The 24592-nt window shown below is 44.8% G+C and overlaps 1 protein-coding gene across 1 annotated transcript in view; it reads left to right on the plus strand.

The window, feature by feature from the left end:
* The window catches only part of CRYL1 (crystallin lambda 1), a 146844-nt gene that overhangs the window by 110564 nt on the left and 11688 nt on the right, over nt 1–24592 (plus strand). The window contains exons 4-5 of the mRNA XM_027590108.1: nt 4597–4758; nt 11797–11991. Of these exons, the coding sequence (XP_027445909.1) occupies nt 4597–4758; nt 11797–11991 (357 nt within the window). The remainder of the gene's footprint in view (nt 1–4596; nt 4759–11796; nt 11992–24592) is intronic.

Here is a 24592-nt window from a genome sequence, read left to right on the forward strand (position 1 = left end):
AATCTTTTAAAAAAAAGCTATTGCCTTGATAATACTATTCCTGTAGAAAGTACTATAAAATTATTTTATAGTCAAACATATACATGGTTGCAAGTGAAACTAGTTTTATGATACTACAACACTTGTTTTAAAAAATGAGAACATTTTCGTAAAACAGTGGTTGTCATCCAACAAAATATGTTGAATGCAATTTATTGTTTCACTCGTTGCAATAACAAAGTGGGCAAAAATATCTAGTCCAATTATTATTAACAAAAGCATCATATTTTAATTTCTGTGGTTTTTTTCTTTCTACATCTCACAATAGACCCTCTCCCTGTTCTTTGCTGCTTTGACAGTTACTGCATTATAAAGAGATTCCCTGATGGAAATGCATTATACATGTGTTTGATATGGAGGCACAAACAAAGTAATGTAAAAAAAATTTATGTAGTCTTCTCAGATTTGTCACCTGGAATAGTCCTCACTGGTAATAAATGGTGTCAGTGATTGATGTGATATCCTTCACATCAATTTATTTATTTATTTTTAATTTTTCTCCTTAAAAATTCATTCCTTGGGGCGTCTGTGTGGCTCAGTCGTTTAGGCATCTGATTTCAGCTCAGGTTGTGATCTTGGGGGCCTGGCCTTGGGCTCTGTGCTCAGCAGGGAGTCAGCTTATCCCTCTTCCTGCTCCTCCCCCAGCTTGTGCTTGCTCAATTGCTCTCTCAAATAAAATCTAAAAAAAAAAAATTCCTTATGCCTTAACTCTTCTCCAGTTTTGTGTTTTATGCTATTCCCAGCACTTTGTTAAGTAAAAATTTTGTATTAAAAATCCCGAGTCTTCCTCATGAGAAATATTTAGAAATGCAGTAAAACTATATGCTATTTGCAGGCTTAAATGAAATATTTTTAATTTTATTTTCTTTAATTCTAAATAAATGATTTCATAAAAGGTACCAGAAATAGCATTGGAAAGGTGGGAATAGACTCCTCCTCAGGACATAAGTTGATGCAGGTGCCCCTTCTGCCTCTTCTCCATTCCCTGCGGTCACCCATAGAAAGGACTGCTATTTAACGCAGACAACAATAATCCTGGTAACCGGAACACCTAATCCGCAGGAAGTTACTTTCCGAAGGTCTACACTGAGTTTTACTTTGGAAAGGTCTCTCTAGGTTGGGTATAATTTGTTCTAAATTATTGTAAACTCTGTTTAGGATTTGTAATATGCTTTTAAAAACTTTTTATTTTGATGTTAAGGAAAAAACTGAGCCTCTGGTTAGGGCATAGTACCGTTTATTGCCTGTGATAATGAAAACTTGAATAGATATAATTAGCGCTAACAGACTTTGTAATGCGGGTCACTTCCATTTTCAGTTTGAGAATGAATTTCCTTCTGCCATGATTGCGGTGGGGTTTAAGCTCACCTTTCTTTTCTTGCCATGTCTTTCCCCATGTCTGTTGGCTGATAGAACTTCCTTGCATGTAAAATACTTTTAAGTACTGAGGTCTTTTAATTTAGTTTAACTTTCTTTCTGGAAAGCACATTGAAGATTGCTTCCAGATGTTTTGCATTAACAAATAGATTTTCTAGCAACGGGACACCTATCTAAAACGCCTGAATTGATTTTTTAAAAGAAATCAATGAAATTTCATTTTCCCCATGAAAATATTTGTTTTGAAAAATGTGTATTGTTGCACATCAAGTGAGTAAACTTCAGAAGCGAGTTCTTACTCCTTTTGCCTAGGAATTATCCAGTACACTGACTTGCCATGGCCATCCTGCTTTTCTAGAACATTCCTAATGAGTTAAATGCTGTCAGAGGTAATTTTGACTAATAACAAAACACCAAAGTTTATAAATAATTTACCTTTTAAAATATCAGTTAGAATTAAAAGTTATACCTATAATGCAATCATTCAGTTTCTTCCTTTCAAGAAGACAAGGGAAAAAGGAGTGTTTAAACCTAACCTTGACTTTTCACTATGTGATACTGCCTGAGATGAGTGAACTCCTTCTGATGTACCAGGTAGGGTTGTGGTACTTGGGAATTTACATTGTGCTTTACTTGTCCCCAGAGTTTTGTTTGTTGAAATCTGAGCATACTGACTATAGTGGTTGTGTGTGAGAATTTTATTATGTGCTGTGTCTCCCTCCCACTTCAAAACAAATAGAGCACAGATAATCATCATTGCTTTCAAAATGCTGTCAGAGTTTAATTAAGCCAAGTCAAGCTCATTACCTTCAGTAGTGATAGAACGTTAGCTAACACTTCACATTTTCTCTAGAAAGGACCCCCCAAAAACACTGTTGCATTGAGAAGGCACCATCTGGATTCTCAGCTGGTCACATTGCTATAGTTTAGAGAGAGTGAGGCTGCTTTGCATTTAGGTCCTCAGCTGTCTCATTGTTTGGTACCTTTTTCTGCCCTTCCTCCCAGCCTCTCTTAGCTTTGCAATCAACCGCAAGTGCTGAAGGTCCTGATTAATAGCGTTTCATACTCCTTTTCTCAGACAAGGAGCATTGGCTCCCTAAGAATAGCAAGGAAATGAACTCAAGGCTTAACATGGACAGAGGCATTATAACCCTGGCCCACCAAATTGAGCACAGTTGTTACTATCAACAACAACAACAACAAAATGTCAAGCAATGTGCCATTAAAAAACCCTTACATAATTGTAGCAGGTTTGGGTTTCCTCTGGTTCAAGTTTTCTTACCTCTTTGATAATCAGACGATCTGAAGAAAGGCATAGAATTTCAGGGGGGAATCTGCATGACAGGTTCACAATAAGGCTATTCATGAGGACTCTTTTATTAGCTTAAACAGTATCTGCATCATTCTTAGTCTCTGGCTTTACTACAAGGCTCCATTTAAACTTAACCCAACTTGCTGACTTAACTGATCCAGGAATTACTCAGTACAACCAGCCAGCTACTGTAGCTTTTTTTCCCCTTTAGATAAGGGGATTTAATACAATGGCCTTTACAGTTCTTAAATGACTCCATTTTTTTTTCTGTCTTTGAGATGTGGCGCTTATATGACCTTTTGTTCTTAATAAAATTTCACATGGTTTGATTATATTTTCAAAAAAGCATAAACAAATACAATATTGGCTCCTTACCCTCAGAGTAAAACTTTTTAAATCTTGTAGATGATATAAAAATGGAATTTGTCATAATATTTACACAGCTGATTTCAGTATACTAGATTTCATTATTAACGATTAGGTATTATTAAATCAAACTCGAACATTTTTTTTATTTTTGAGGGGTGATTCTCATATAATTACTAGTGGTCCTTTAGCATTGCATGTTCACCTTTACACACTTTTAGTTATCTGCTGGTGTTTATACCATTTCTGCTACCACAATGCTAATATAATCAGGATGTCCTTGGTTGGTCCCTGAATAGCGGGGGGGGGGGGGGGGAGGGTAGGACAGACCTCTGACATCACAGTGGGGAGATTCTCGAGGATATATTTGGTAGCATGCCATACTGAGAGTATAGATGACCCATACTTTGGATCCACACCTCAGAGTAGTGGGTCTCAAACTTCAGTAGGAACAAAAATCATTAGAATGTTTGATAAAAATGCAGATATCTGGACCCCACCCCCAGAGACTGATTCAGTAGGTCTGGGATGAGAGCCTGAGAATTTGCATTTTTAACAAGCACCCAGTTGATTCTGATGCTGATGATTACTGGACCATACTGAAATCATTATCTTATAAATTCACCAGGGAACCTTGGGAGTTCATGATACCTCCCCTTCCAGGCCTCTTGTCTGCAAGTAAGCTGCGACCCATCGTGGGTAGGAATGACCGCTGTGTGGTTTCCCAGGGGAGTTGGTGGCAGGAGAGTAAGGACGCCTCTAGTATTTCTAGTGCTGGAGCAGCTTGAGTATCCTTCTCCCGTTCTGCTTCCATCTGCAGCAGGGCGGTATCCACTGTGTGTATCACATTCCCGGGAACAGGCCTCACCTGTGGGTCCGCACTTGGGTGTTGGAGAATGTCATCTCCCTCTGCCCCAGCTCTGTGCATGATTAGAATTTCAGAGTGGTGTTATCTGCAGCACGTAATCCAAATTTGCTCTTCTGTCCTCCTCCCATGCCCCTATTAAAGTAATTTTAGATTTTTGGAAACAAAGGTCCTTTGCAAAAGGATTTCCCCTTAGAAATGGATGTTCAAGGAGCCTTTTGGGAATTATGGATGTAACATGTTTGTTCATTTCGTGAAGATAAGATTTTTCCTTGAAGATGAGTTGATCTGATGGTCAGGACAGATAGGAGAAATAAGTGGTGATGACTACTGTTACCGCTTGTAGCATTTTGCCAAAGGCGCTGTCGTGTCCGCCCCATAGACTTGGCAGACTGCGTTATTATGGGAATTTTCAGACCCATGCAAAACTAGAAAATACAGCTCCCATACGCGTGTCACCCAGTTTCCAGAGTTATGGAGATTTGGCTGCATTTTTCAGCAGCTTTTTGTTTCGTTCTTAAATTTTGCTAGTAGTTTTCTGATTGGGTCATTTGGGGAATGAATCAAACGTGACATATGCTTTGCTTGGGGCCTGAGTGCAGTATCATGAATAGTAATTTGAATATGTCCTTTCCAGGAATGTGTTCCAGAAAACCTGGAGCTGAAGAAGAAGATTTTTGCTCAGTTAGATCAAATCATCGATGATAAGGTTGTCTTGAGCAGCTCCACGTCTTGCCTCCTGCCTTCCAACTTGTTTGCTGGTCTGGTGCATGCGAAGCAGTGCATTGTGGCCCATCCCGTGAGTGCATTAAACCTCAAGAACTGTTGTATCTCATTCTGGTTTTCAGGAGCAATACATTTTGACTAATCTGCTAGTATATTTTAACTGCTTTATTGAGGTATAATTCATATGCCACACAATTAAAATTGTATAGTTTAATATTTTTTTAGTATATGTAGAAAGTTGTGCAATACAGGCAGTTTTAAAAAGAATCTAATCCAAAAATGCCTTGAATAGTACCTGCGTACCTAATGCATAATGGGATAGAATGAGCAATACTAATACACTTTCACCCTTATGTAACTCACTGTCCACCTGAAGACAGAGACTACTAAACACATAATTCCACTGTCAGGGAAAAAGCTACATTTAATAAATGTATACATTGAGTAAGATTTTGTAGCCATGTCACTGTGCTGTGCAGTTGACTCAACACAATTCAGAGTAGGATCAGTTTTCCTCAAGTGCAGATTCTGGATCCTGCTCCTGAGATTCTGGTTCAGTGGGTTGACTTTAAACCCCCACCCTTTTTCTTGTTCCCTTGCACCCATCTGTTGTAATTACCTGGGCAGACTTATTCACTGGGGGGTGCATGATGAGGTATATTGGACAGTGAGTTTCAAACTGATGTGCAAGCACTCAGTAAATCTTTTTGAGATGAATGTGGTAATGTGAGGAAAGAGGAATCAGAGAGGAGATCCAGGGATCACTTGGTGGGGGTTTGAGTATCGACTGAGTTCATTGTGACCTCGGAGAACCAGGACAGCCTGTTAGGACAGAAAAGCTAACTTAGCTCAAACCATAATAAATAGGAGAGTAGATGACAGTAGCCACACCCCCAGCACCAGCAGGCCATCAGAGGTGAAGGCTGAGAAGAGGCTAGGGCCAAGCTGGGCAGGATCTGATTGGGCTGACAAGGGAGGAGAGAGTGGGAAAGAGTGTAAACAAAGACCCTTGGCCAAAAGCAAGCATGGGGCATGCAGAATCGCAAGGAGACCAGCCTGACTGGAAGGGCACACATACCTCACATACTTGGGGAGCAGGAGGAAGAAGCTGGAAGGCTTGGGAACAGTTGGGTTATACAGAATCATGAGAGTTACTCTGAAGAGCTGGGACTGGCTTAGGCACAGAGCAGCCTTGTGATGTGGTGGAAGTGCTGCTTTTGGAGGGTAACTGGAAGGTTCTTTCTATATTGAAGATGGCTGAGGGAGGGGAACAGCTACTTCACAGAATTGTGGCAGTATTCCAAGTATAGGCGACCAGAGCCTTGGTGAGGCTGAGGGTCCTAGACTGAGAGCAGGGAAAGTCCTCTTTTTGAGCAAGAGTAGTTTAGAGTGGGGGGTAACTGAGGCCAAAGGGGAATCAGAGATGCCTGCTGGATTCTATGTGCTGAGAAGAGGGACTGCTTGGACCACCATTCACATGACTATGGTTGTGGATGCCCGGATGTCCTCCTACTGAAGTACAATGGAAAGTGGAGACTGTTCATAATATACAGAGACTTAGACCCACAGAACATGGAAGAAAACCGGTCATGTCTAGCTACCACTCAAATATAGGAAATGTCCTTTATTTGGGACCTTAACTGAAGCATCCAAATACCAAGTTCCATGAAACATGTCCTGTCTTTGCTTCTATGACATTTACATGTCTGTAAAAAGGACTATTAGAAACTGTAAACCACTTATTAGATTGTTAGTTGCTTCGGTGAAAGGTGTAAACCTCTTGCTTGAAAACTTCCAGTTTCTAACCAGAGATTTCACTTCTAAGTCAGGTAAAATAAAAAAAAAGAACAACGAAGTCAAATTGTTTAGAAAATACCTCCTAAGTCCTTTAACGAGACTTCTACCCATATCTCTTAATTTTAAACTACCTGATGGATGAGACTACACCTTATTCACCTTCTTGTCACACCTAACAAGTACTAGTAGTTCAGCCAGTGACTGTTGAATAATGACATTTCTCCTACCATTCCAGGATTGTTCGCTTTTACTTCTTTAATCAAAGGCAAACAGCATAGCCAAAGTAAGCTCAGACCTTATTTCAAAAATCAATGTCTTATTACTTCTGTAGATTATTTTATACCAAAGCCAACATTAACTAAAGCAGATGAAATCACCCAAGTTGACCATCTTTGGAATTTTATTCTTTCTTTTGTGCTGGTGCTGCGCACTGTTTAATCATTCCATTGAGCTCAAGGAGAGTGGGGAAAAAGACGTCTGAACGATTCAACCTAAGCTGGATGGACAGTCCCTAAGTAATCCAGAACCATTTACCGGCTTTGAGGAGCTCCAGTTTCCCTTCAGCCCTGCAGGCCAGGCAGGAGAAGCCCGGCGCGTCAGCCCACATGCCACCGCCTCAGCTTTGTGCTCCAGTCACCCGCGACTCTGGCCAGACAGGAAATAGGATAAAGGAAGAGGAAGCCCATTCATGCCTCTGAAAGGCTGGGGCAAAAGTGGATAGTCAGCAATTGCGAAAGACTGTGGCCTCCACCCCTCCGCGGGAGAACCGGCAGCCAAGGAGTTTCCACATCACATAGTGTCTCTTGGGCACCTTTTCCCATGGGGGGGGTGAGGAGCTTCAGGTCAGCTCAGCACAGGTGGGTGAGCGTGTTCTCTCAGTGTTCAGGTAGTCGAGTGGGCTTCCTAGCCCAGAGCCAGGAGAGTGAAAGGCTCCTGAAGAGGGGTGTTAATGTGGCCCTTCTCTGTATCCCTGACAGTCTTCCTCTCAAATGTTTTTTGTGTTGCCTTTGCTTGTCTGCCTCATCTCCCTGTGGATGTGTAGCGGGGCTCAGGGATGGCCATTTGGTGGCTGGTGATTGTCTGAAGGTTGAGTTTGGTTGCATTCTCTCTTGGTACTTATATCTGTTAGCAGTCAATCAAAGCAGCTGTTTTCTACTGATCGTTTCAGCTGCACTTTACAACCTTTTTTCACTTGGGGACATGCTGGTGCCACGGAGCTGATGGAACTGCTTTAGCCCATCGGATGCTCTTGGTGCCATTCTAATGGGTGTGAGGATGCACATCTGCTCTGGGATTACAGTCTTTTTTCATTTTTTATTTTTTGTTATTATGTTAATCACCATACATTACATCATTAGCTTTTGATGTAGTTGGGATTACAGTCTTGAGTGGAAACAGTTCCTAAACACACAGCTCTCACATAGGTTGCTAGTCAGCCACGGAGCTATAACACAGCCTGGAAGTACATCAGGCCCTACCCACAGAAGGTGCCCAGAGTGTTCCCATCGAGCAGTCCTCGCCCACGCTTGCACCTTCTCCAACTCCCCCTCCCACCTGACTCGGAACCATTTGCCCTCCTGTTGGTCATTTGAATGTTGGCCTGTTTATGGAGAACACGCACGTGCGTGTGCAAGCAGTGCCCATTTCACGTCGCCAGCTGCTGTCCGCGCCTCCCCCCCGCCCCCCGTCTGTGGAGGGTGACTTCAGGAAGGGGGTGGTGGGCTTATAACTAACCAAAGGGCCTTACTACCTAAATTCTCAAAACACTGAGGGATTAACTCCTCTCAGCGGGCTGTAAGCAAGACAGTCCTTCGTATTTACCGTCCTCTCCTGAAGAGGAAGAGGAGTTCACCAGGTCAGGAGTGCCCCCTCTCTAGCAGGGCTGTGGGAATGGATTGCAGACTGCCACACCTGTCTTCTGGAAAAAGGGACGGTCTGCCTTTCCTCTGTGAGTTTAACTCTGTTTAATGTGCTGCAGAGAAAATAAACGAAGCCTCTGTGTTGGACGTGCTGTGCTATCGGGGCAATCACATGCCTCCCCGGCTCTGGTCCAGATTCTGGGCAGGCTTTTCACCAGGTGAACGGAGAATGCGCCCCTTGTACCACCCCGCTCAACCTGAGCTCTCAAAGAGCCTCGCAGGCCAGGCCCTCTCTTGTGCCTGCCGCAAAGCGCGCCCGCTCTCTGGCCGGCTGAGCCCAGGACCATCTCCTGTAACCTTTAAAGAAGTTGCCTCCTTTCCTCCTTTGTTTGTTCTTCCCACTTCTTGAAGGCATGTTTCTGAGTCTAACTCTCAGGCTCCAACAGCAGAAGGCCCAGGTCCTACCGTCCGTGTCAGAAACAGAACAGCAGTCAGGAAACAGCCATTCCTTTCCTATTTAAGAGAGTTGCTTGCTGGGGCACCTGGGTGGCTCAGTCTGTTGAGTGTCTGCCTTTGGCTCAGGTCATGATGTCAGGGTCCTGGGATCGAGTCCTGCATCGGGCTCCCTGCTCAGCCTGCTTCTCCCTCTCCCTGTGCCCCTCCCCCTCCCCTTGCTTGTGGGCTCTCTCTCTCTGTGTCAAATAAATAAAATCTTTAAAAAAAAAAGTTGCTTGCTTTGCTTACCTCTTGTCCTCTCCCGTCCCCACCTTGCCTCTCTCTCTCTCTGCTGTGTTAAATTTAAGGGGCACCTGTCATTGTCACTGTTCATCTCTGAGCCTCTAGTAGACATCAGGGTCCTTGTCCCAGGACTGAGGTGCCATGGCAAGAACAACCCCATCCAGGCCCTCTGACTCTGGGAGGTCCTTTCTCAGAAGCTTATCAACTTGAGCGCACGGACAGAAACGTGAAAACTCAACCTGTTTTAGGAAGCTCAAAGGGCTGGATCATGCACTTGTGTTTTAGTGGGTGGTGGGGAATCAGGATCCTGCGGGGTTTTGAGCTGCAGGTGGTACGATTAGCATCCTGTTTTTAGTTTTTGTTTTTGTTTTTTTTAATTTTAATTGTGATAAAATGCACATCAGATTTGTCATCTTAACCATTTTTAAGTATATAGTTCGGAGGCAGCAAGCACATACACACTGTCGTGCAGACCTCACCAGCAATCATTCAGACTTTCTGTCTTCTGAAACTGTCCCCATTAAGCAGCAACTCTCTGTCCCCTGCCCCGAGCCCTGGCAGTCTTGGGTTCTCCTTTCTGTCTGGATTTGACAGGCCCCTGCCTGACAAAGGATCACCTAGGCAGTGGCGGAGAGAATGAGCCTGGAGAGGGAGGCCAGTGAGGAGAGTGCCAGAATCTAAGTTGGAGGTGATGGCCTGAGCTAAGCGTGTGGTAGCAGAAATGGGTTTTCTGAGAGATGTAAATAGAACTGACAAACTCACTGATGGGGAGTGAGGGAGATGAGGCAGACACAGGCACCAAGGATACTGCTCGTGGTACTAACTTGGGTGTTGGGGCTGTGATGGTGTTCTCATCAAGATGGGGTGCTAGGAAGAGGACCCAGGGCTTTAGGGTGGGAGAGACGAGAGTTTAATTTGTGATAGATTGAGTGTAAGCTCATTGGCTATCCTAGCGGTGTGTCCAGTGCACAATTACAAATACGGGCCTGGAATGGGAGGTGAGCTCCCTGTGAGATCTCAGCGTACTAGGGTGGGGATGACGCCCTGGGAGCTGCTGAGCTCTGCCCAGAGCCAGAGAGTGGGCACAGAGGGAGGCTAGTGGTGGCAGGCTGGGAGCACCACCATTTAAGGAGAGTGTGGGCAGGAGGAGAGCCTGTGAGGAATACTTGCATGAGGAAACAAGCAAGTTGTACATACAAATGCTTTTTAACTGTAGTCTCAGTTTTTGCTACCCATGAGGCTTGCAACATTGAAAGACCTTAAGCGCAACATCCTTGTCTGATAGTAAGGTAAAATTCATCTAAGATACACATACTTCCAGTTCTTACAATTCTGATATTAAGAAAGGACAGAGGTAGACATTTTTATAAGAGTTCAGTATAGGCAGGAGACAAGTGATTCAGTTGAGGCACTGATAATATAATTTACTTATTTGAAAACAGATGTCATCCTCTCTTGCTTTCTAAGAGGGCTGACAGAGTGACCAGGGCAGGCCGAGAGCAAAAGGAATCTCTGAAGCTAAGCTGTGTGTGGACCAGAGGCCTCTCTTTTAAGCAGTGTCCTAGGAGAAAAATTTTTCTTTCCCTTCTCTGTAGAAGTCATTTTATTTTATTTTATTTTTTTAAAGATTTTATTTATTTATTTGAGAGAGAGAATGAGATAGCACATGAGAGGGGGGAGGGTCAGAGGGAGAAGCAGACTCCCTGTTGAGCAGGGAGCCCGATGCAGGACTCGATCCCAGGACTCCAGGATCATGACCTGAGCTGAAGGCAGTTGCTCAACCAACTGAGCCACCAAGGCGCCCCTGTAGAAGTCATTTTAAAATGGATGCTTCTTGAAGTGACTATAAGATTCTATCAGTTTTTGTCCTTATCTCAAGGAAAAATTATTTAAAAGCATCATTTGGGGAACAATTTACTGCAGTGCATTTGGCTTTTCATGGTGAGGCTAATCAGGTTCTACCAAGCAGCATTTTCTCTGGACCCAGGATAATTCTCTTTGGGAATGTTCAAGAACAGTTTCTCAAAGTACACCAAGAAAACCAGAGCCCAAAGTGTAAGTGCTGGCCCAGGCCAGCATTTCCATTAGGGCCTACTCATAGTGGACCGACCCATCCCATCTCAGGCCGTGTCCTGATGTCGAGGCTGCGGTAGAGTTCTGATGCTGTGTGGTTCCTAGGTGAGATTGGATGTCGGAGGGTGGGGTAGACATTTGAGGCTTAACATGGAGAAGTTAAGGAAATACCAAGTTTGGGAAGATGCTGTCGATGATTTTTAATAGCAACAGAGTAGAATAGCAAGAGCCTGCGGTGACTCTTGTGGAGAGAGTGGCTCTGGAGGCTGGCTGGGAGTAGGTAGAAGCCTTTGAGGGCTAAACAGCAGGTTGCTGAGAAATCCCCCGGGGAGTTCAGGGGTGTGGAGATTAGCCCTGAATGCGCAGAATGGTCATCCACCCCTTCAAATTTCAACTCATATGTTGGTATTGACTTTTCTATAAATAAAACCACAGAATTCTGTGCTCAGGTTTTTTCTTTCCCTCCTTTGTGGATTACTTTATATTTCAAGTTCCTTGTCATTGGATGCTAAATCTAAAGAGGCCTTTCCAAAGACAAATCTGCCCCGTCTGACCATTCGAGATACGCAAGTAGGGTCTGCCAGAACAGCACCCCAACTCCAGAGCTGTCTTTTGACCCTCTCCCCTTCTGTGTCTCTCATAAGGTAAATCCACCATATTATGTGCCATTGGTTGAGCTGGTCCCACACCCGGAGACGGCCCCTGCAACAGTGGACAGAACCTACGCCCTGATGCGGAAGATTGGGCAGTCCCCAGTCAGAGTCATGAAGGAGATTGATGGCTTTGCCCTGAATCGCCTCCAGTACGCCGTCATCAGTGAGGCCTGGCGGCTCGTGGAGGTGCGTGGGCTGCTTTCAGCCTCTGGCAGCTGGAGGGGATGGTGGCAGCAGTGTCCTGGGGCCGCGTGGAGGTGGGTGGGGGGTAGTGGATGGGAAAGTCAGCGCTCGGTCCTGCTTGCTCTGTTCTGGGGACCGGGGGCAAGCTCTTCTCTCAGGTTCAGTCAACGGGCGAGGAAAATAAAACGTAAGGTAGCAATTCATTGTATGTTTCAGAAATTCCTCTGTTACAGTAAGTCATTTGATATTCACACCTGATGATAGACTTCTCTGTTTCCTGCCCTTTCATACCATTACCACATAATTATCTCTGTGTGACACACCACGTTTTCTCAGTGTCAGGTTTTCCCCCCAGTTTTATAATTTTTCAAGAGGAGAAAAAACTAAATTTTGAGTAAACTTGTATCCTCTAAAGAGACCCAGTTTATTTTTTGAGCTTGAGGAGGAAACAATGGGTAAGCCTTAAACTTGTTAGCAATATGCTCATCTTACATATAAGTACATTATACACACACACACACACACACACACACACACACACACACACACTCTTAACCTTGTCCTTTCATTAAAAGATTTTATACGTGACTTTAAAGATCACTTTGCTGCATACGTTTATATGAAGGACCTGGTGCCAGGCAGGATAGACGATCCAAGTGGCCTCAGGATTTCAGTGAATAGTCCAGGGGTCTCGGGCTCAGACCATTTGGTTTCTGTTCACTTGCTTGCTGATGGTTCCCCAGCTTCTGCATGGGTAAACAGCACTGTCTGCCCACTCTCCTGTTACAGAAACGTGGTAGCATGAGTGAGGGTCTGTCCAGATACAAGAGGCAGAGGGGAATGGAGCTCAGGCTGAATTGTCTGCTCCTGGAATGGACCCACTCCTTGGGTAAACTCCTGTGGGAGTCTGCCAATCCCAGCCTGAGACAGGAACTAGGAGGCCGGCCTGTGGGCATTGTGTTTTAGCTTCCCAGTGCATGATGTATGTGTTGTTCTCATGTCGTGGTTCTGGTGTTCTGTCCCATCCCTGTTAGACTCATCATCTGACCCAACTGCTGTATGCATTTATCACATAAAGCTACAATTCTGTGTCCTCACTGTTTAAATCCACTTAATGTTCCCATATCATCAAGCTGGGATTTTCACTGTTAAGTTTGTAGTTTTAATTTTCTCAAATTGTGGGATGTTTTTGACTATCAGTCAGTAGTAGAATATTTTAAAGACACACGGAACTGAAAGCACCCCCATGGAACTGTATTTAAAATATTTCCACTTGTCTAGTATAGGGGAGCACTTAGACCACAAGAAAAGCTCAATATGACAGTAAAACACTGAGGGGTTTTAAGGCAGTTTTTACTTTTGTTTGTGAGGTATCTTAGTGCCCCAAAGAGATAAAAGCCCTGAGGTAAATCTTGCTTTCTCCAGTCAGAACGATGTGAGCCAACTCAAGGGAAAAACTTGGAGGTTCTGGTATAATGGAATTAGGTGGGAGTCCTACACAAAGAGTTCTCTCTGTGTTGACCACTAAGTGGAACCAGCTGCAGTTTGGAAGCTCCAGGTTTGGAAGAGCGGTGGAGGAGTCCAATGTCACCCTTTACTGGTTGGACGTGGAAGGAGGGCTGGAAGGGTTATTGAATTTGGCCCCTCTGGGTGTTCTCATTGCCTCATTTTGTCCGCCCTCCTTTTGATTGTCCTGTGTCCAGGGGCTGATGGTGGACTGAGTATATTCATGTTACTGGCAGGCAGGAATGTTCTCAGGGATGACATACCTAAGAATCCTGCATGTGTCTCTACATTGGCTGCTGTGGGACTCATATGCCTGGAGTCCCTGTAAGGCACCAAGTGCTAAAATCCAGCAGGATAATCCAGTTTGTGACAAATTGAGAAGAGGCTACAGAAATGAGAAGATAAAGTGTGGATAGAACCTCAAGAATTTTCTTTGGTGAATGGGTAGAAGATAACTCACTTTTAAAAATAAAGATGATCGGGACGCCTGGGTGGCTCAGTCGTTGGGCGTCTGCCTTTGGCTTGGGTCATGATCTCAGGGTCCTGGGATCCAGCCCTGCATCAGACTCCCTGCTCGGCGGGAAGCCTGCTTCTCCCTCTCCCACTCCCCCTGCTTGTGTTCCCTCTCTCACTGTGTCTCTGTCAAATAAATAAAATACTTAAAAAAATAAATAAAAATAAAGATGATCTACAGACAGAATTCAGGCAGGTGTAGAAACTGCAGGCCCCTCTCTGCAGGATGGTGTGAGGCGGGAATAGAGCGGCAGGCATCCCTGAGCTCTGCTGAGACTTAAGTGACGGGTGGAGTGTTTCAGCTGTGGGGCAGGGGCTCACAGAGGGAATGCGCAGAGGGGGTAGCGTCACCAGTATGGCGCCCCAGGTGCTGTTACCCTTGCTGCTCAGAGACACCTGCTCTGTTGGCCAGCCAGACATGGGAGGGCCACTAGCACACTGGCCGTGTACCTGCTGCCAAAGTAGTTGCTTCTGAGGGCAGAGAAGCTGCAGGTGTGGGCTCTGAACATCCACACAGCACGCCCTGCTTTCCTTAGGTTCTGGGGCTAGCAGAGCCAGAGAGAACTCTTCCCCGGCTGCCCTAAGTGGTCATAGGTTCCTCCCTCTAAGTTCTCAACACTGCAGCCCAGCAGACACACAAAAGGCACGTTTTTCTTACCTCCCCCTACCTCCCACCACCCTCCCCTTGGGAATAGTGGATCAGTATTTCTGCCCATTAGGTGGGTTGGTTTAAGAAGGCTTGACTTTATCACATGAATTTCTTGAAGGAAAACCTGTGCCACCTGTGGTCTGTTTCCATTTAAGACATGAAAGTCAGGCAAGGTGAGAAAACCTCTCGCAAGCCCCACCTTGCTCTGTGCAAATCTGCACGCATGTGCTGAGCCCCAGTCAGGGCTGGGGTTAAATGACACCGTTTTGACTCACAATTTCAGAGCCAGTTGAACTTGAATTTAGATTTTAGGGTGTTCCAAGTTTACCTCAAAACATGTAAGGGCAACTTTAATATAAAAAGGAGCTGAATTGGGGAGGTTTTACATTAAAAATTGAAGATTTTTATACTTCTTAAGTTCAAAAGATCCAAAGATCTTACGGAGTTTATCTTTCCAAGACATTCTCCTTCTGGGGTGGGTTTGACGTGTGGGCCAACGCACTAAGGCTCAGCCTTGACATAGAGAACACAATGAGCTGAGATGAGCAGGGTTGCCCTACTCAAGGACTCACTGTGGGCGCTTCAGTCTCACTCCTTTCTTGATGCACAGAGCAAGTTGAAATTTGGCAGAATCTTTTCTCTTTGACTCAAACTAGGGCTGATGTGCTTTCAGGTATGAAAGCTACAAGGTGACTTGGTTGCAGAGCACTGAGACGCCTTGTGCAGCATATGGGCCTGCATGCCGCTGTCCGGGCTTCTCGGGTGTGCGTTGGGGCGGACTGAGGAATACTGTCCCATGTTGTCTGTGTGTAAACCGCTCTGCACAAATCATGTCCAAGCATGAATCTCCAGGGGTCCTACCCATGAGTTTGGGTATGACCTGCAGTGGGTCAGCAGGTGCCTGGCCAGAACGATGGCTTGCGTCTCCGCTCAGCCATGGCAGTGTCTTAACGCAGTGGTCAGAGGAGCAGAAGGGTGCTGTTGGCCACTTGATAATTTTGTTGATCTGGTAAGTTAGATCGATTGATTTCCCCATGTTGATGCAGCCTCGCATACCTGGAATAAATACCACTGGGAGTGTAATTCTTTCTAGACCTTGCTGGAGTCAGTTTGCTTATGTTTTGTCAAGAATTTTTTCTAAGTTCAGAAGAAGTATTGGTTTGTAGTTTTGTGGGGTTTTTTTTTACTGCTTTTTTTGATTTTGATATCAAGGTAATGCTGCATTAGCCAACAAGGTTGCATAATATGCATAATATGAATTGGGAAGTTTTCCCCTTTATTTTCTGGAAGAGATTATAAAGTTTTTGTTAATTCTTCTTTAAATGTTTGATAGAATTCTCCAGTGAAACCACCTGGGCCTGGGAGGGCTCTTCTCTAAGATCTTTTTAATGACAGGTTCAGCTTCTTTTGTGGTTATAAGAACCATTCAGGTTGTCTGTTTCATCTTGGTTGAGTTTTGGTGGCTCGTGGTTTTAAGAAATTGTTCCATTTCTTCTGAGTTGTTGAATTCATGAGCTTAAAGTTGTTTGCGATACTCTTAAATCCTCTTAGTGTCTGTAGGGTCTGTAGTGATATCCCTGGTTTCATTCCTGATGTGGGGGATTTGTGTCTGCTCTTGTTTTATTCTTGTCAGTCTTGCTAGAGCTTATCAATTTAATGATTGTTTTTGAAGAAGCCATTTTTTGTTTCATTGGTTTTCTGTATGGTGTTCCTGTTTTGAGTTTCATTCACCAACTCTGGAGGATGTATTTTAATACTTGCAGTGAAGCATGGGTGAGAAATTCTAAGAAGGGTGGAGCAGGGAAAGGTAAGGGAGGCTCCTGTGCAGACCTGCCCATTCGAGAAGAGAGGTAAGCTGCAGACATCATTTCCTGGTCAGAAAGAGAAAGTGCTGGGAATAAGACACACCTTGTCTTCGTGGCAGCCTAGACCATGACACAGTCTTGCCATCAACTGTGATTTTGTCTGGCCCCACACAGCTGTGTCAGCTTGGCAAAGACAAAGGCTGTCTGGGAGCAAGATGGCCAGCCAGGTATCTGATGGGACAAGGTTGCTGGGTTCTGTTGCATTGTCTCACCAATGCTCACCCCATGTGTTCTCTTCCAGTTTGGCTTCAGAATTGGGATGGAGCAGCCCTTTGTAGGCTTAGAAATGCCAGATGGACAAGTCTGGCTATAGTCTAGTAGCCCAAGATTAGGTCACTAGGGGACAAGATCCTGTTGGCCAGGAATGTGATTTTAAATCAATATTCTTAAGCTAATGATCATAGTAAAGGAAGTTGCGTTGTGATCATAAGCCTTCACCCAGACAACAGCTGAGCTTGTACTGCCCATAAATTCTTGCCCCTTCCAGGTAGGGTAGGTGGAGGTGAGCTGGAGTGAATCATGAAGCCATCAGCAGATTCTCAGCCTGTTGGAATGTGTTGATAATGAGCTTTGGAAATTGCTTATCTCAGGTTTTATTCACCCTTCTGAGCAATATAATTGCGAGGCTAGATTTCTTTTCTTCCCGCCCTGAGCTGCAGAAATTCAGTTCTTGGTTTCTTGTCAGACAGGTATATTTTATGGGATGTGGATCTAATTCCTTTTATGAAGAATCGTTTCAGTTAATAAAGTGTATCTCAGACATCATGTAGTAAAATTAACTGAGGAAACTTTTTATGATAAACTTATTCAGGGGTTTCTGTTGAATGTAATTATGAGACTATAACAGAGGAATTAGGAGTCTTAGCACAGGGAACCCCTGAGGATTGTCTACTCATCAGTAACTTCAGTTTGTGTAGAATTTAGAAGTTTACAAAGCACTCTCCTTTAAATTTTTCATGATTTACAGATATTTGCAGATCATCCCGTCTTAAAACCATGAGAGGTACATTGTTATTTTTGCCCTTACCGATTAAGACACTGGCTCAAGAGGGTGAGTGGTTGGGGTGCCTGGGTGGCTCAGTCGTTAAGTGTCTGCCTTCGGCTCAGTTCATCATGATCCCAGGGTCCTGGGATCTAGCCCCGCATTGGGCTCCCTGCTCAGCAGGAAGCCTGCTTCTCCCTCTCCCACTCCCCCTGCTTGTGTTCCTGCTCTTGCTATCTCTCTCTCTGTCAAATAAATAAATAAAATCTTAAAAAAAAAAAAAAAGCGGGCGAGTGGTTTAATCCACATTCTGCAGTCTGGTAGGGATCCACACCTGCGCCACCTCTGGCCTTCAGTGTCTGCCGCTGTAAATGGAGGCGCCAGTGGATCTGGTTCTCCTCGGGAGGTGATGAGGATTGGATGGGGTCATGCATGTAAAGGGCTTAGAACATGTCTGGCATAAAGTAATGGTTTAGTAAGTGTTACGGATTGTGGTCCTGGTAATGATGCCCATGTTTTCTGAGTCCTTGAATCCCATGTAATTTTTTGTTTGCAAGAGCTGCCACCAGTGTGTTAGTTCTGAGCGGAAATGTGAGGGATATCATCCTGGCTACAAACTTGAGGCTCCTGGAAGGCAGCAGGGGCCTCACCTGGGAGCTCATTAGAAATGCAGCACCTGAGGGCCCACCCCCAGACCTGCAGAACCAGACTCTGCATTTTAATAAGCTCTGCAGGACATTCCTGTGCTCCTTGAAGCTGGAGGAGCCCTGGCTCTCTCCCTGTGCGACCCTGATCTCAAAGTCTTGATGTGTTATATTTCATCTGTTTTAAGGTATAACTTCTTTTTTTTTTTTAACATTTTAACATCTTAGTTTTTTGGGCATTTTATTCCTTAATAGAACATTAAATACTAATTTAACTTTCAGTTGATCCAGTCTTAATTTCAGTGAGACAGAGTATATTCTCTGTCATTCTTGTCTCTTCTCCTTTCATGTTCTTCTGTCTCTGTATGTCCATTATTTCCAACTCTCTCTACTTGACATAGGCTCATGATAGATAAACATGCAATTCTAACCAACTTCTGCTTAGTGGAGAGACTGTTACCTGGTCACTTTCAAAGCCATGATTTCCAGTCCTAGTCTCGTGACGTTGAATACCTCTAGTTATCCCAAAAGTTATTTGAAAATCAACTTTAAAAAAGGATTTAGTTCACAGTTAAAACACAAACACATTAGAACAAAAGAATGCTAGGTTGTAACTGCCCAGGAGATGTCAGTCATTATTCCAAATCAAAGCTGGCCTTCCCCCGTGTCCCACAGAACTGGTTTGGGGTTGGATGTCCAGATGGCGTCTTCCTTGTCATGCTGGCCACACACTTTGCATCAGCCACCCTCATCTAGCCTTTTGATTTCCGGAATAGGGATGCAAATCATGGCCAGGTTTTCCTCTTATTAGTCACGGGCCTGTGTGAACAGAAGTGGGTCCTTCCAGGGGTGACAGCCGGAAACGAGCAGGCTCCTTGTACTTGCAAATCCTGTGTACCTGTGCAGCGTGCGCTTGGTCTTGTGTCGTCGGCCAGATGAATGAGCAACCTGCTTCATCATGAATTGCCACGCTTAAATCAGAATGTACAGTAAGCTCTTTTACAGAATGGGACGTGACACAAAAGGGAACTGATGGGGTGAACATATTTTAAGGGCAAAGATGATGAAATTGTAAGTTTACTACTATAACTAACTCGAACATTTCTCTCACATGTGCTGTGATCATGTGGAGATGGGGGGGTTATTTGATTTCTTCTCTCCTTTTATAAGCCAGTATTAGTGTAGGTCTGGTTCTCCAAGTTCACATTAATCCTCAGGAAGTTTACTTCCCACATATTCAGCATTCTGAGAAGGAAGCCATATCGGACAGTAAGCTGCCTCTGTGTCCCGTAGTTTTCTGACAGCCTGGGGAGACCCAGCATTTCACTGGCCGCTCTTTTCCATAAAATGTCCCCCTGCGTAGGTACCCTGTGATGAAGGAAGTATGTTCCCTACCAATCACTCAGCCTTCTCTCTGGAAGAGAAACAGTACAAGACAGGGTAGTGAGGTTGAAAAGAAGAAAATAGAGCAGCATCAGGCTAAGTCACTTGTTTCACTGGCTTTGGGAAGGCAACGGTAGTCTTGTGGCTTGAGAGGCTCGACAAGAGAAAGCATGTTCAAAGCAGTCGCTTACAGGCACTTGGAAGGTAGGGTTATATTAGAAGCTTTTCTTTGCAGGGAAGGTGTTGGAAACACTGTGGACTGTTCCAGGCTATGGCTAACCTGGAATGTGTCCAGTAGGAAAAAGCTGAGGCTTGACTGAGCAAAATATTACAGTCCAGACATTGGCAACATCTGTCTGTGTACTTGGCAAGAAGAGTCATGTAGGAGGGTAGGTCATGTAAAGGGAGGTTATAGGCGCCAAGAAAGACCCAAGCTCCTGCCCTCCACACCATACCCTCACCTATAGGATTTTCTACCTTTTATGTGTGTTAAAATTTAAACTTAAAAATTTAGGTTTTTTGTTTTTTTTTTTTAATTAAAGAGATAATATATGAAGTGTCTGACTGAACCTCCTTGTGGTTGAAAAGAACCCACCTTCAGCAGCCCTACTTCCTGAACTCCTGGATCTGGGAATTTCTTTACCTTGCTCTGAGCCTCACGTCCTTCCAGAAGTGATGCCATCTCTCTCTGCCTGTTTTTTTCTTTTTTTTAATATTGTATTTATTTATTTGACAGACAGAGAGAGAGCACACAAGCAGGGGGCAGCGATAGAGGGAGAGGGAGAAGCAGGCTTCCCGCTGAGCAGGGAGCCCGCCGCGGGGCTCGATCCCAGGACCCTGGGGTCATGACCTGAGCTGAAGGCAGATGCTTAACGACTGAGCCACCAGGCACCCCAATTCTCTGTGCCTATTTCCTTCCTGGCCTGGGCCTCCCTTCGGGGCCCATCACACAGGAAGGCATGTTTCCTCTTCCTGTCCTGCGTCCTTCTGTGCCCTTGCCTGCCTCGTGCTGTCTTTCCTTCTTTTGTGTTCATCTGCTCAGCTTCAGGTGCTGTATGCATGGAGTCCTGCAGCCTCCCATCTCCAGCGTGTCCTATTCTGCTCTGCATTTCTTTTTTCTTTCTCACCAAGGCAAAATTCACCCAGCAAAATTCTTTCTTAAGACATTTTTCTGCCATTCCTGCATTATTTATTCTACCTCCTGAAAATATAGCCCAGACATCGGTATTGATGAGGGGGACCTGTCTCCCACTCCTCCAGCACCTGAAGCACACTCACCTTTCCACCTTATTCATACGCCCTGGGCCCATTGTCCTGTGCCACCTGGCCTCTGTCCTTCTTGCCTTCCAAAGCTTGGGGTCAGCTGTCTGACCAGCAAGTTCATCACCTGAGGACATTAAAGAGTTCTCTTGGCTTTAATTCTTCTAGATCTTTTACCCTGTGAAGTTTTCCCAAAGGCTGTCCTGAATCCATCACAACGGTCATTTTTCTCGTTGCCATCCTGTTTCTCAGTGCAGGGCCTTTGGAGCAGATGTGTCCCCTCACTCACCAGGACCATCTTCCAAGTTAGTTGAGACCTTTCACATTGGCTTTAAGTTCAGAGAGCTTCCTGTCCATGGCCTTCTGTTCAGAGATACCAAGAGAAGGCCGTGCTTCTCATCTGTATGGCAGCCCTGAAAGAACACTGAGCATCTTGGCATTTTAAGAAGCCCCAGAAGGATATCAGAACCCAGAGCCATGGCTCAGCAAGTGTTTAGTGTCCAAGACTGACCCCGGGAGAGGAGGAAGTTAAGTAGAGGCCATTCGAAGGCGGTGTATCGGAAGGACTCAATCCAGATACCACTCAAGGTGTGTGACGATGCAGTGACAGGCCGCTGGGACATGGGGCTGTGGAGGCAGGTGGCTTTCGGCAGAAACAGGGCCCGTCAGGATTATACAGCTCCTCCTGCCTCACGCTGGAGCCGAGGTCCGCGTGCCCCCTGTGCACAGAGCTGGGTCTGGCCCTGCGTTCCCGAGCTTGTGTCTGACTTGATGAGCAATCAGACTCGTCTACAGCACACCCTGAACAAGTTTCTCTCCAGAGCAGTCCAGGGAAGAGGTAAGCCACTGAGGAAGCTGGGATTCGCTCTCCTCTGAAAGCTGTATTTGCTAGGCTGGGAATCGTCAGTTAATTAGAGTTCCTTCCAGTCCTGATGGTCTCTAAGAAGTAGACAATTTTTATGATAGGATTTACTGTTTTATGGGAGGTTACTTTCTGAGTAGCCACACTGGTAAGCAACAAAACCCTATTGAAAGGAGAGCTCCTCCTGATTTGTTATTTTGGAGACACCTCCAGACCTATTAACAGACAAACATAATGAAAACATCAACCGCATACGCAGTTTTGTAAAACCAGCTTGGCATGCCTGGATTTCCTTAATGGTGTTTAAAGTAAAAACTTCAGTGCTAGTATTCTAACAGCCCTTAAACAAAACGAAATGAAAATGCTCTTAGGCTAACTCCTGACTCCCTATCATCACCGACAGGCCATCAGTCAGTATAAATGATGGATTTCAGCTCCTCCAGGGTGAGTTGGAACGTTAGCAGGCAGCAGGCAATGGGCCCTGAAACAGAGGAGAGAAGAAGGGAAGGGGTCCCCAAGAGGAAGGGCAGAGAAGAGAGGCTGCAGGTGAAACTGTGCGGCCTTGTCACCTGGCCTCCTTTGCCTTCCATGAGGCAGGCAGAAGCGGGCCAGCAGGCCGGCCCGTGACTTGGGGACACGGGCAGGAAGCCCTGCTGGAATTATGAAGGAGGGGCAGGTAGAGATGGGGCCATGCTGTGCTTCTGGTTTTGGAGGGAGTGCTTATACTTCTTGGTGCAAACCTCTTTGTGAAAATTTTGTCCCCAGAGGACCCCCCAGTTAAGGCATCGCTGCCCTTGCTGACACTTAGATTGCATGGAAGGGTGGATTCGTTCTGCTGTGTTTGTTTTCAGGTCAAGACTTTTCCTTTCCTGTCAGACTCTATAATACCATTGTTTTTCTCCCTGAAAGCATTGTTATACGCATGGCGCAGTAAGAAAAAACACCAGCGAATTATTACTGCCTGGGTCCTAAAGAGCTCTGGAGCATCCCTTGTAGTGGGACAAAGTCTTTCCTCTCTTTCCCTTTCCTGTTTTTTATTTGTTTCCATTTAAACAGTTTAATTTGAAAAATATTCAAAGGGAAAAAAGACCACCTATGTTTCCCCCACCCTAAAGTAGTCAACTGCTTTTATTTTACTGTGTTCCTGTCTTGTCTCTGTTAAGAATACTTTCCTTGAGGGGCTCTTGGATGTCTCAGTCAGCTGAGCATCTGACACTTGATTTCAGTTCAGGTCATGATCTTGGGGTCCTGGAATCAAGTTCCACGTTCAGCATGGAGTCTGCTTCGGACTCTCACCCTCTCCCCCCACTCGTGCATGCATGTGCCTGCTCTTTCAAATAAATCTTTTACAAAAAAGGAATACTTTCCTCAAGTTTCCATTTTTAATGGCTTAACGATATTTTTCTTTTAGTTGATCTTTTTAAAAAAATCTGATCTTTCCCCTATTGTAAATGTTTTAAGGTAGTTCCAAGTTTTCTGCCACTATAATGCCTCTGTGAGTGTCCTTGCTGGTAGAGTCTCTTCTTCTGGGGACATTTCATAGAATAATTGCTGGGATCTCCCTGTCTGAGAGGAGCAATGTCTTTGCCACCTGCCAGATGTAGTGAAGACGCCTTCAGAGGTTTTGACCCACGTCTCTTGCCATCAGTGGTGCTCATGGGCTCGCCTCCCACCACCTCCCCGGTACAGTCCACCTTGTGTCCTTCTCATCTGCTTTCCCCTGGGCGCCCCCTCAGCAGGCTCTGGACAATGGGTGTTTTATGAATCAGTGTCCTATTGCATCAGCCAAATGTGGTGTTCAATCAGTTCTTCCATAAGTTAGCAAAATTTGCTTGAGTCATCCTGCAGGAATGTTTATGCCTCACTTCCAAGAAAACTTGTAGGTTTTGGCAAGAAGCCGAGCAGCTCACAAACCTGACCACAAGCCTTTGAGTAATAGCGGGCCGCACTTAGCAGTCTTCTCTTTCTTTCTTATTAAAATCTTGCATTTGCTTCACCTTCTCCCTGGAAGGTAGCTTGGGTGGGGGTGGTTGGAGCAGGTCTTTTTCCCTCTTGCTCTGGAGCTAGTTTCATGTTGTATGGAGGAGAGTAATGCTTGTCAAAGAGTATAGAAAACACAACTATATAATATATAAAATAGAGGGAACTAACTCATGGTTCTAGTTTGTTTCTCATGAGAAACGCTGTGAACCATCATGATAGTCCTTAATTTATACTTCAAATACTGTAACTATATTACTTTCTCTACCATTCACCAGGACTCCAGAGTTGGATGTTGCTAAAAAAGAGTCCTGAACCCCTTGCTCATACTTGAGTTATTTCTACCTCAGTGATTAATCTTGTGTAGATTATCCCTGAAACGTCTTTGCAGTGGTGGTGGGGGTGGACGACGCTCACTGAAGTTTAACTTTGTTCCATCCTCACTCTAATTAGAGATTGAGGTGGGCTCTCTTTCTGTAAGCCCTGCTCCTTGGTCTCTGACTGGAGCAATAGCAAAGCAAGACCAGTGGCCCCTTCGTGCCCTTGTTTGTTGCATTTCATTATTTGACATTTTCGAAGATGAAACTGTTTCTGGCTCCCGTTTCTCAGTTGAGACAGTGCATTTACGCCCAAACAGCTCTGGCTGGGGAGGGGCAGAAGGACTTGTGCATGACCTAGTGCAGATTCCTGGGTAGCAAGCCCACATTCCCGGGGGTGATGTGTCTGCCAAGTTGGAGCAGTATTTGCACAAGAAAAACCTGAAAATTCAGGATCGAATGTGGTGAAAAATAGAGCAAAACAAAATAGAAGAAGATCAAAAGCTGGGGATTAGTAAAAAAGAAGTGGACAAGGAGGATGGTGTGAAGAAAAATGGCATGAAGAAAGTAAATGAAAATGAGGGCACGTAAAAAAAAATACATGAATCAGAAAATTGAAAATGAGAATGGCATGATCAGAGAG

The sequence above is a fragment of the Zalophus californianus genome, chromosome 3, assembly GCF_009762305.2.
Source record: "Zalophus californianus isolate mZalCal1 chromosome 3, mZalCal1.pri.v2, whole genome shotgun sequence".
Classification (NCBI taxonomy): Eukaryota; Metazoa; Chordata; class Mammalia; order Carnivora; family Otariidae; genus Zalophus; species Zalophus californianus.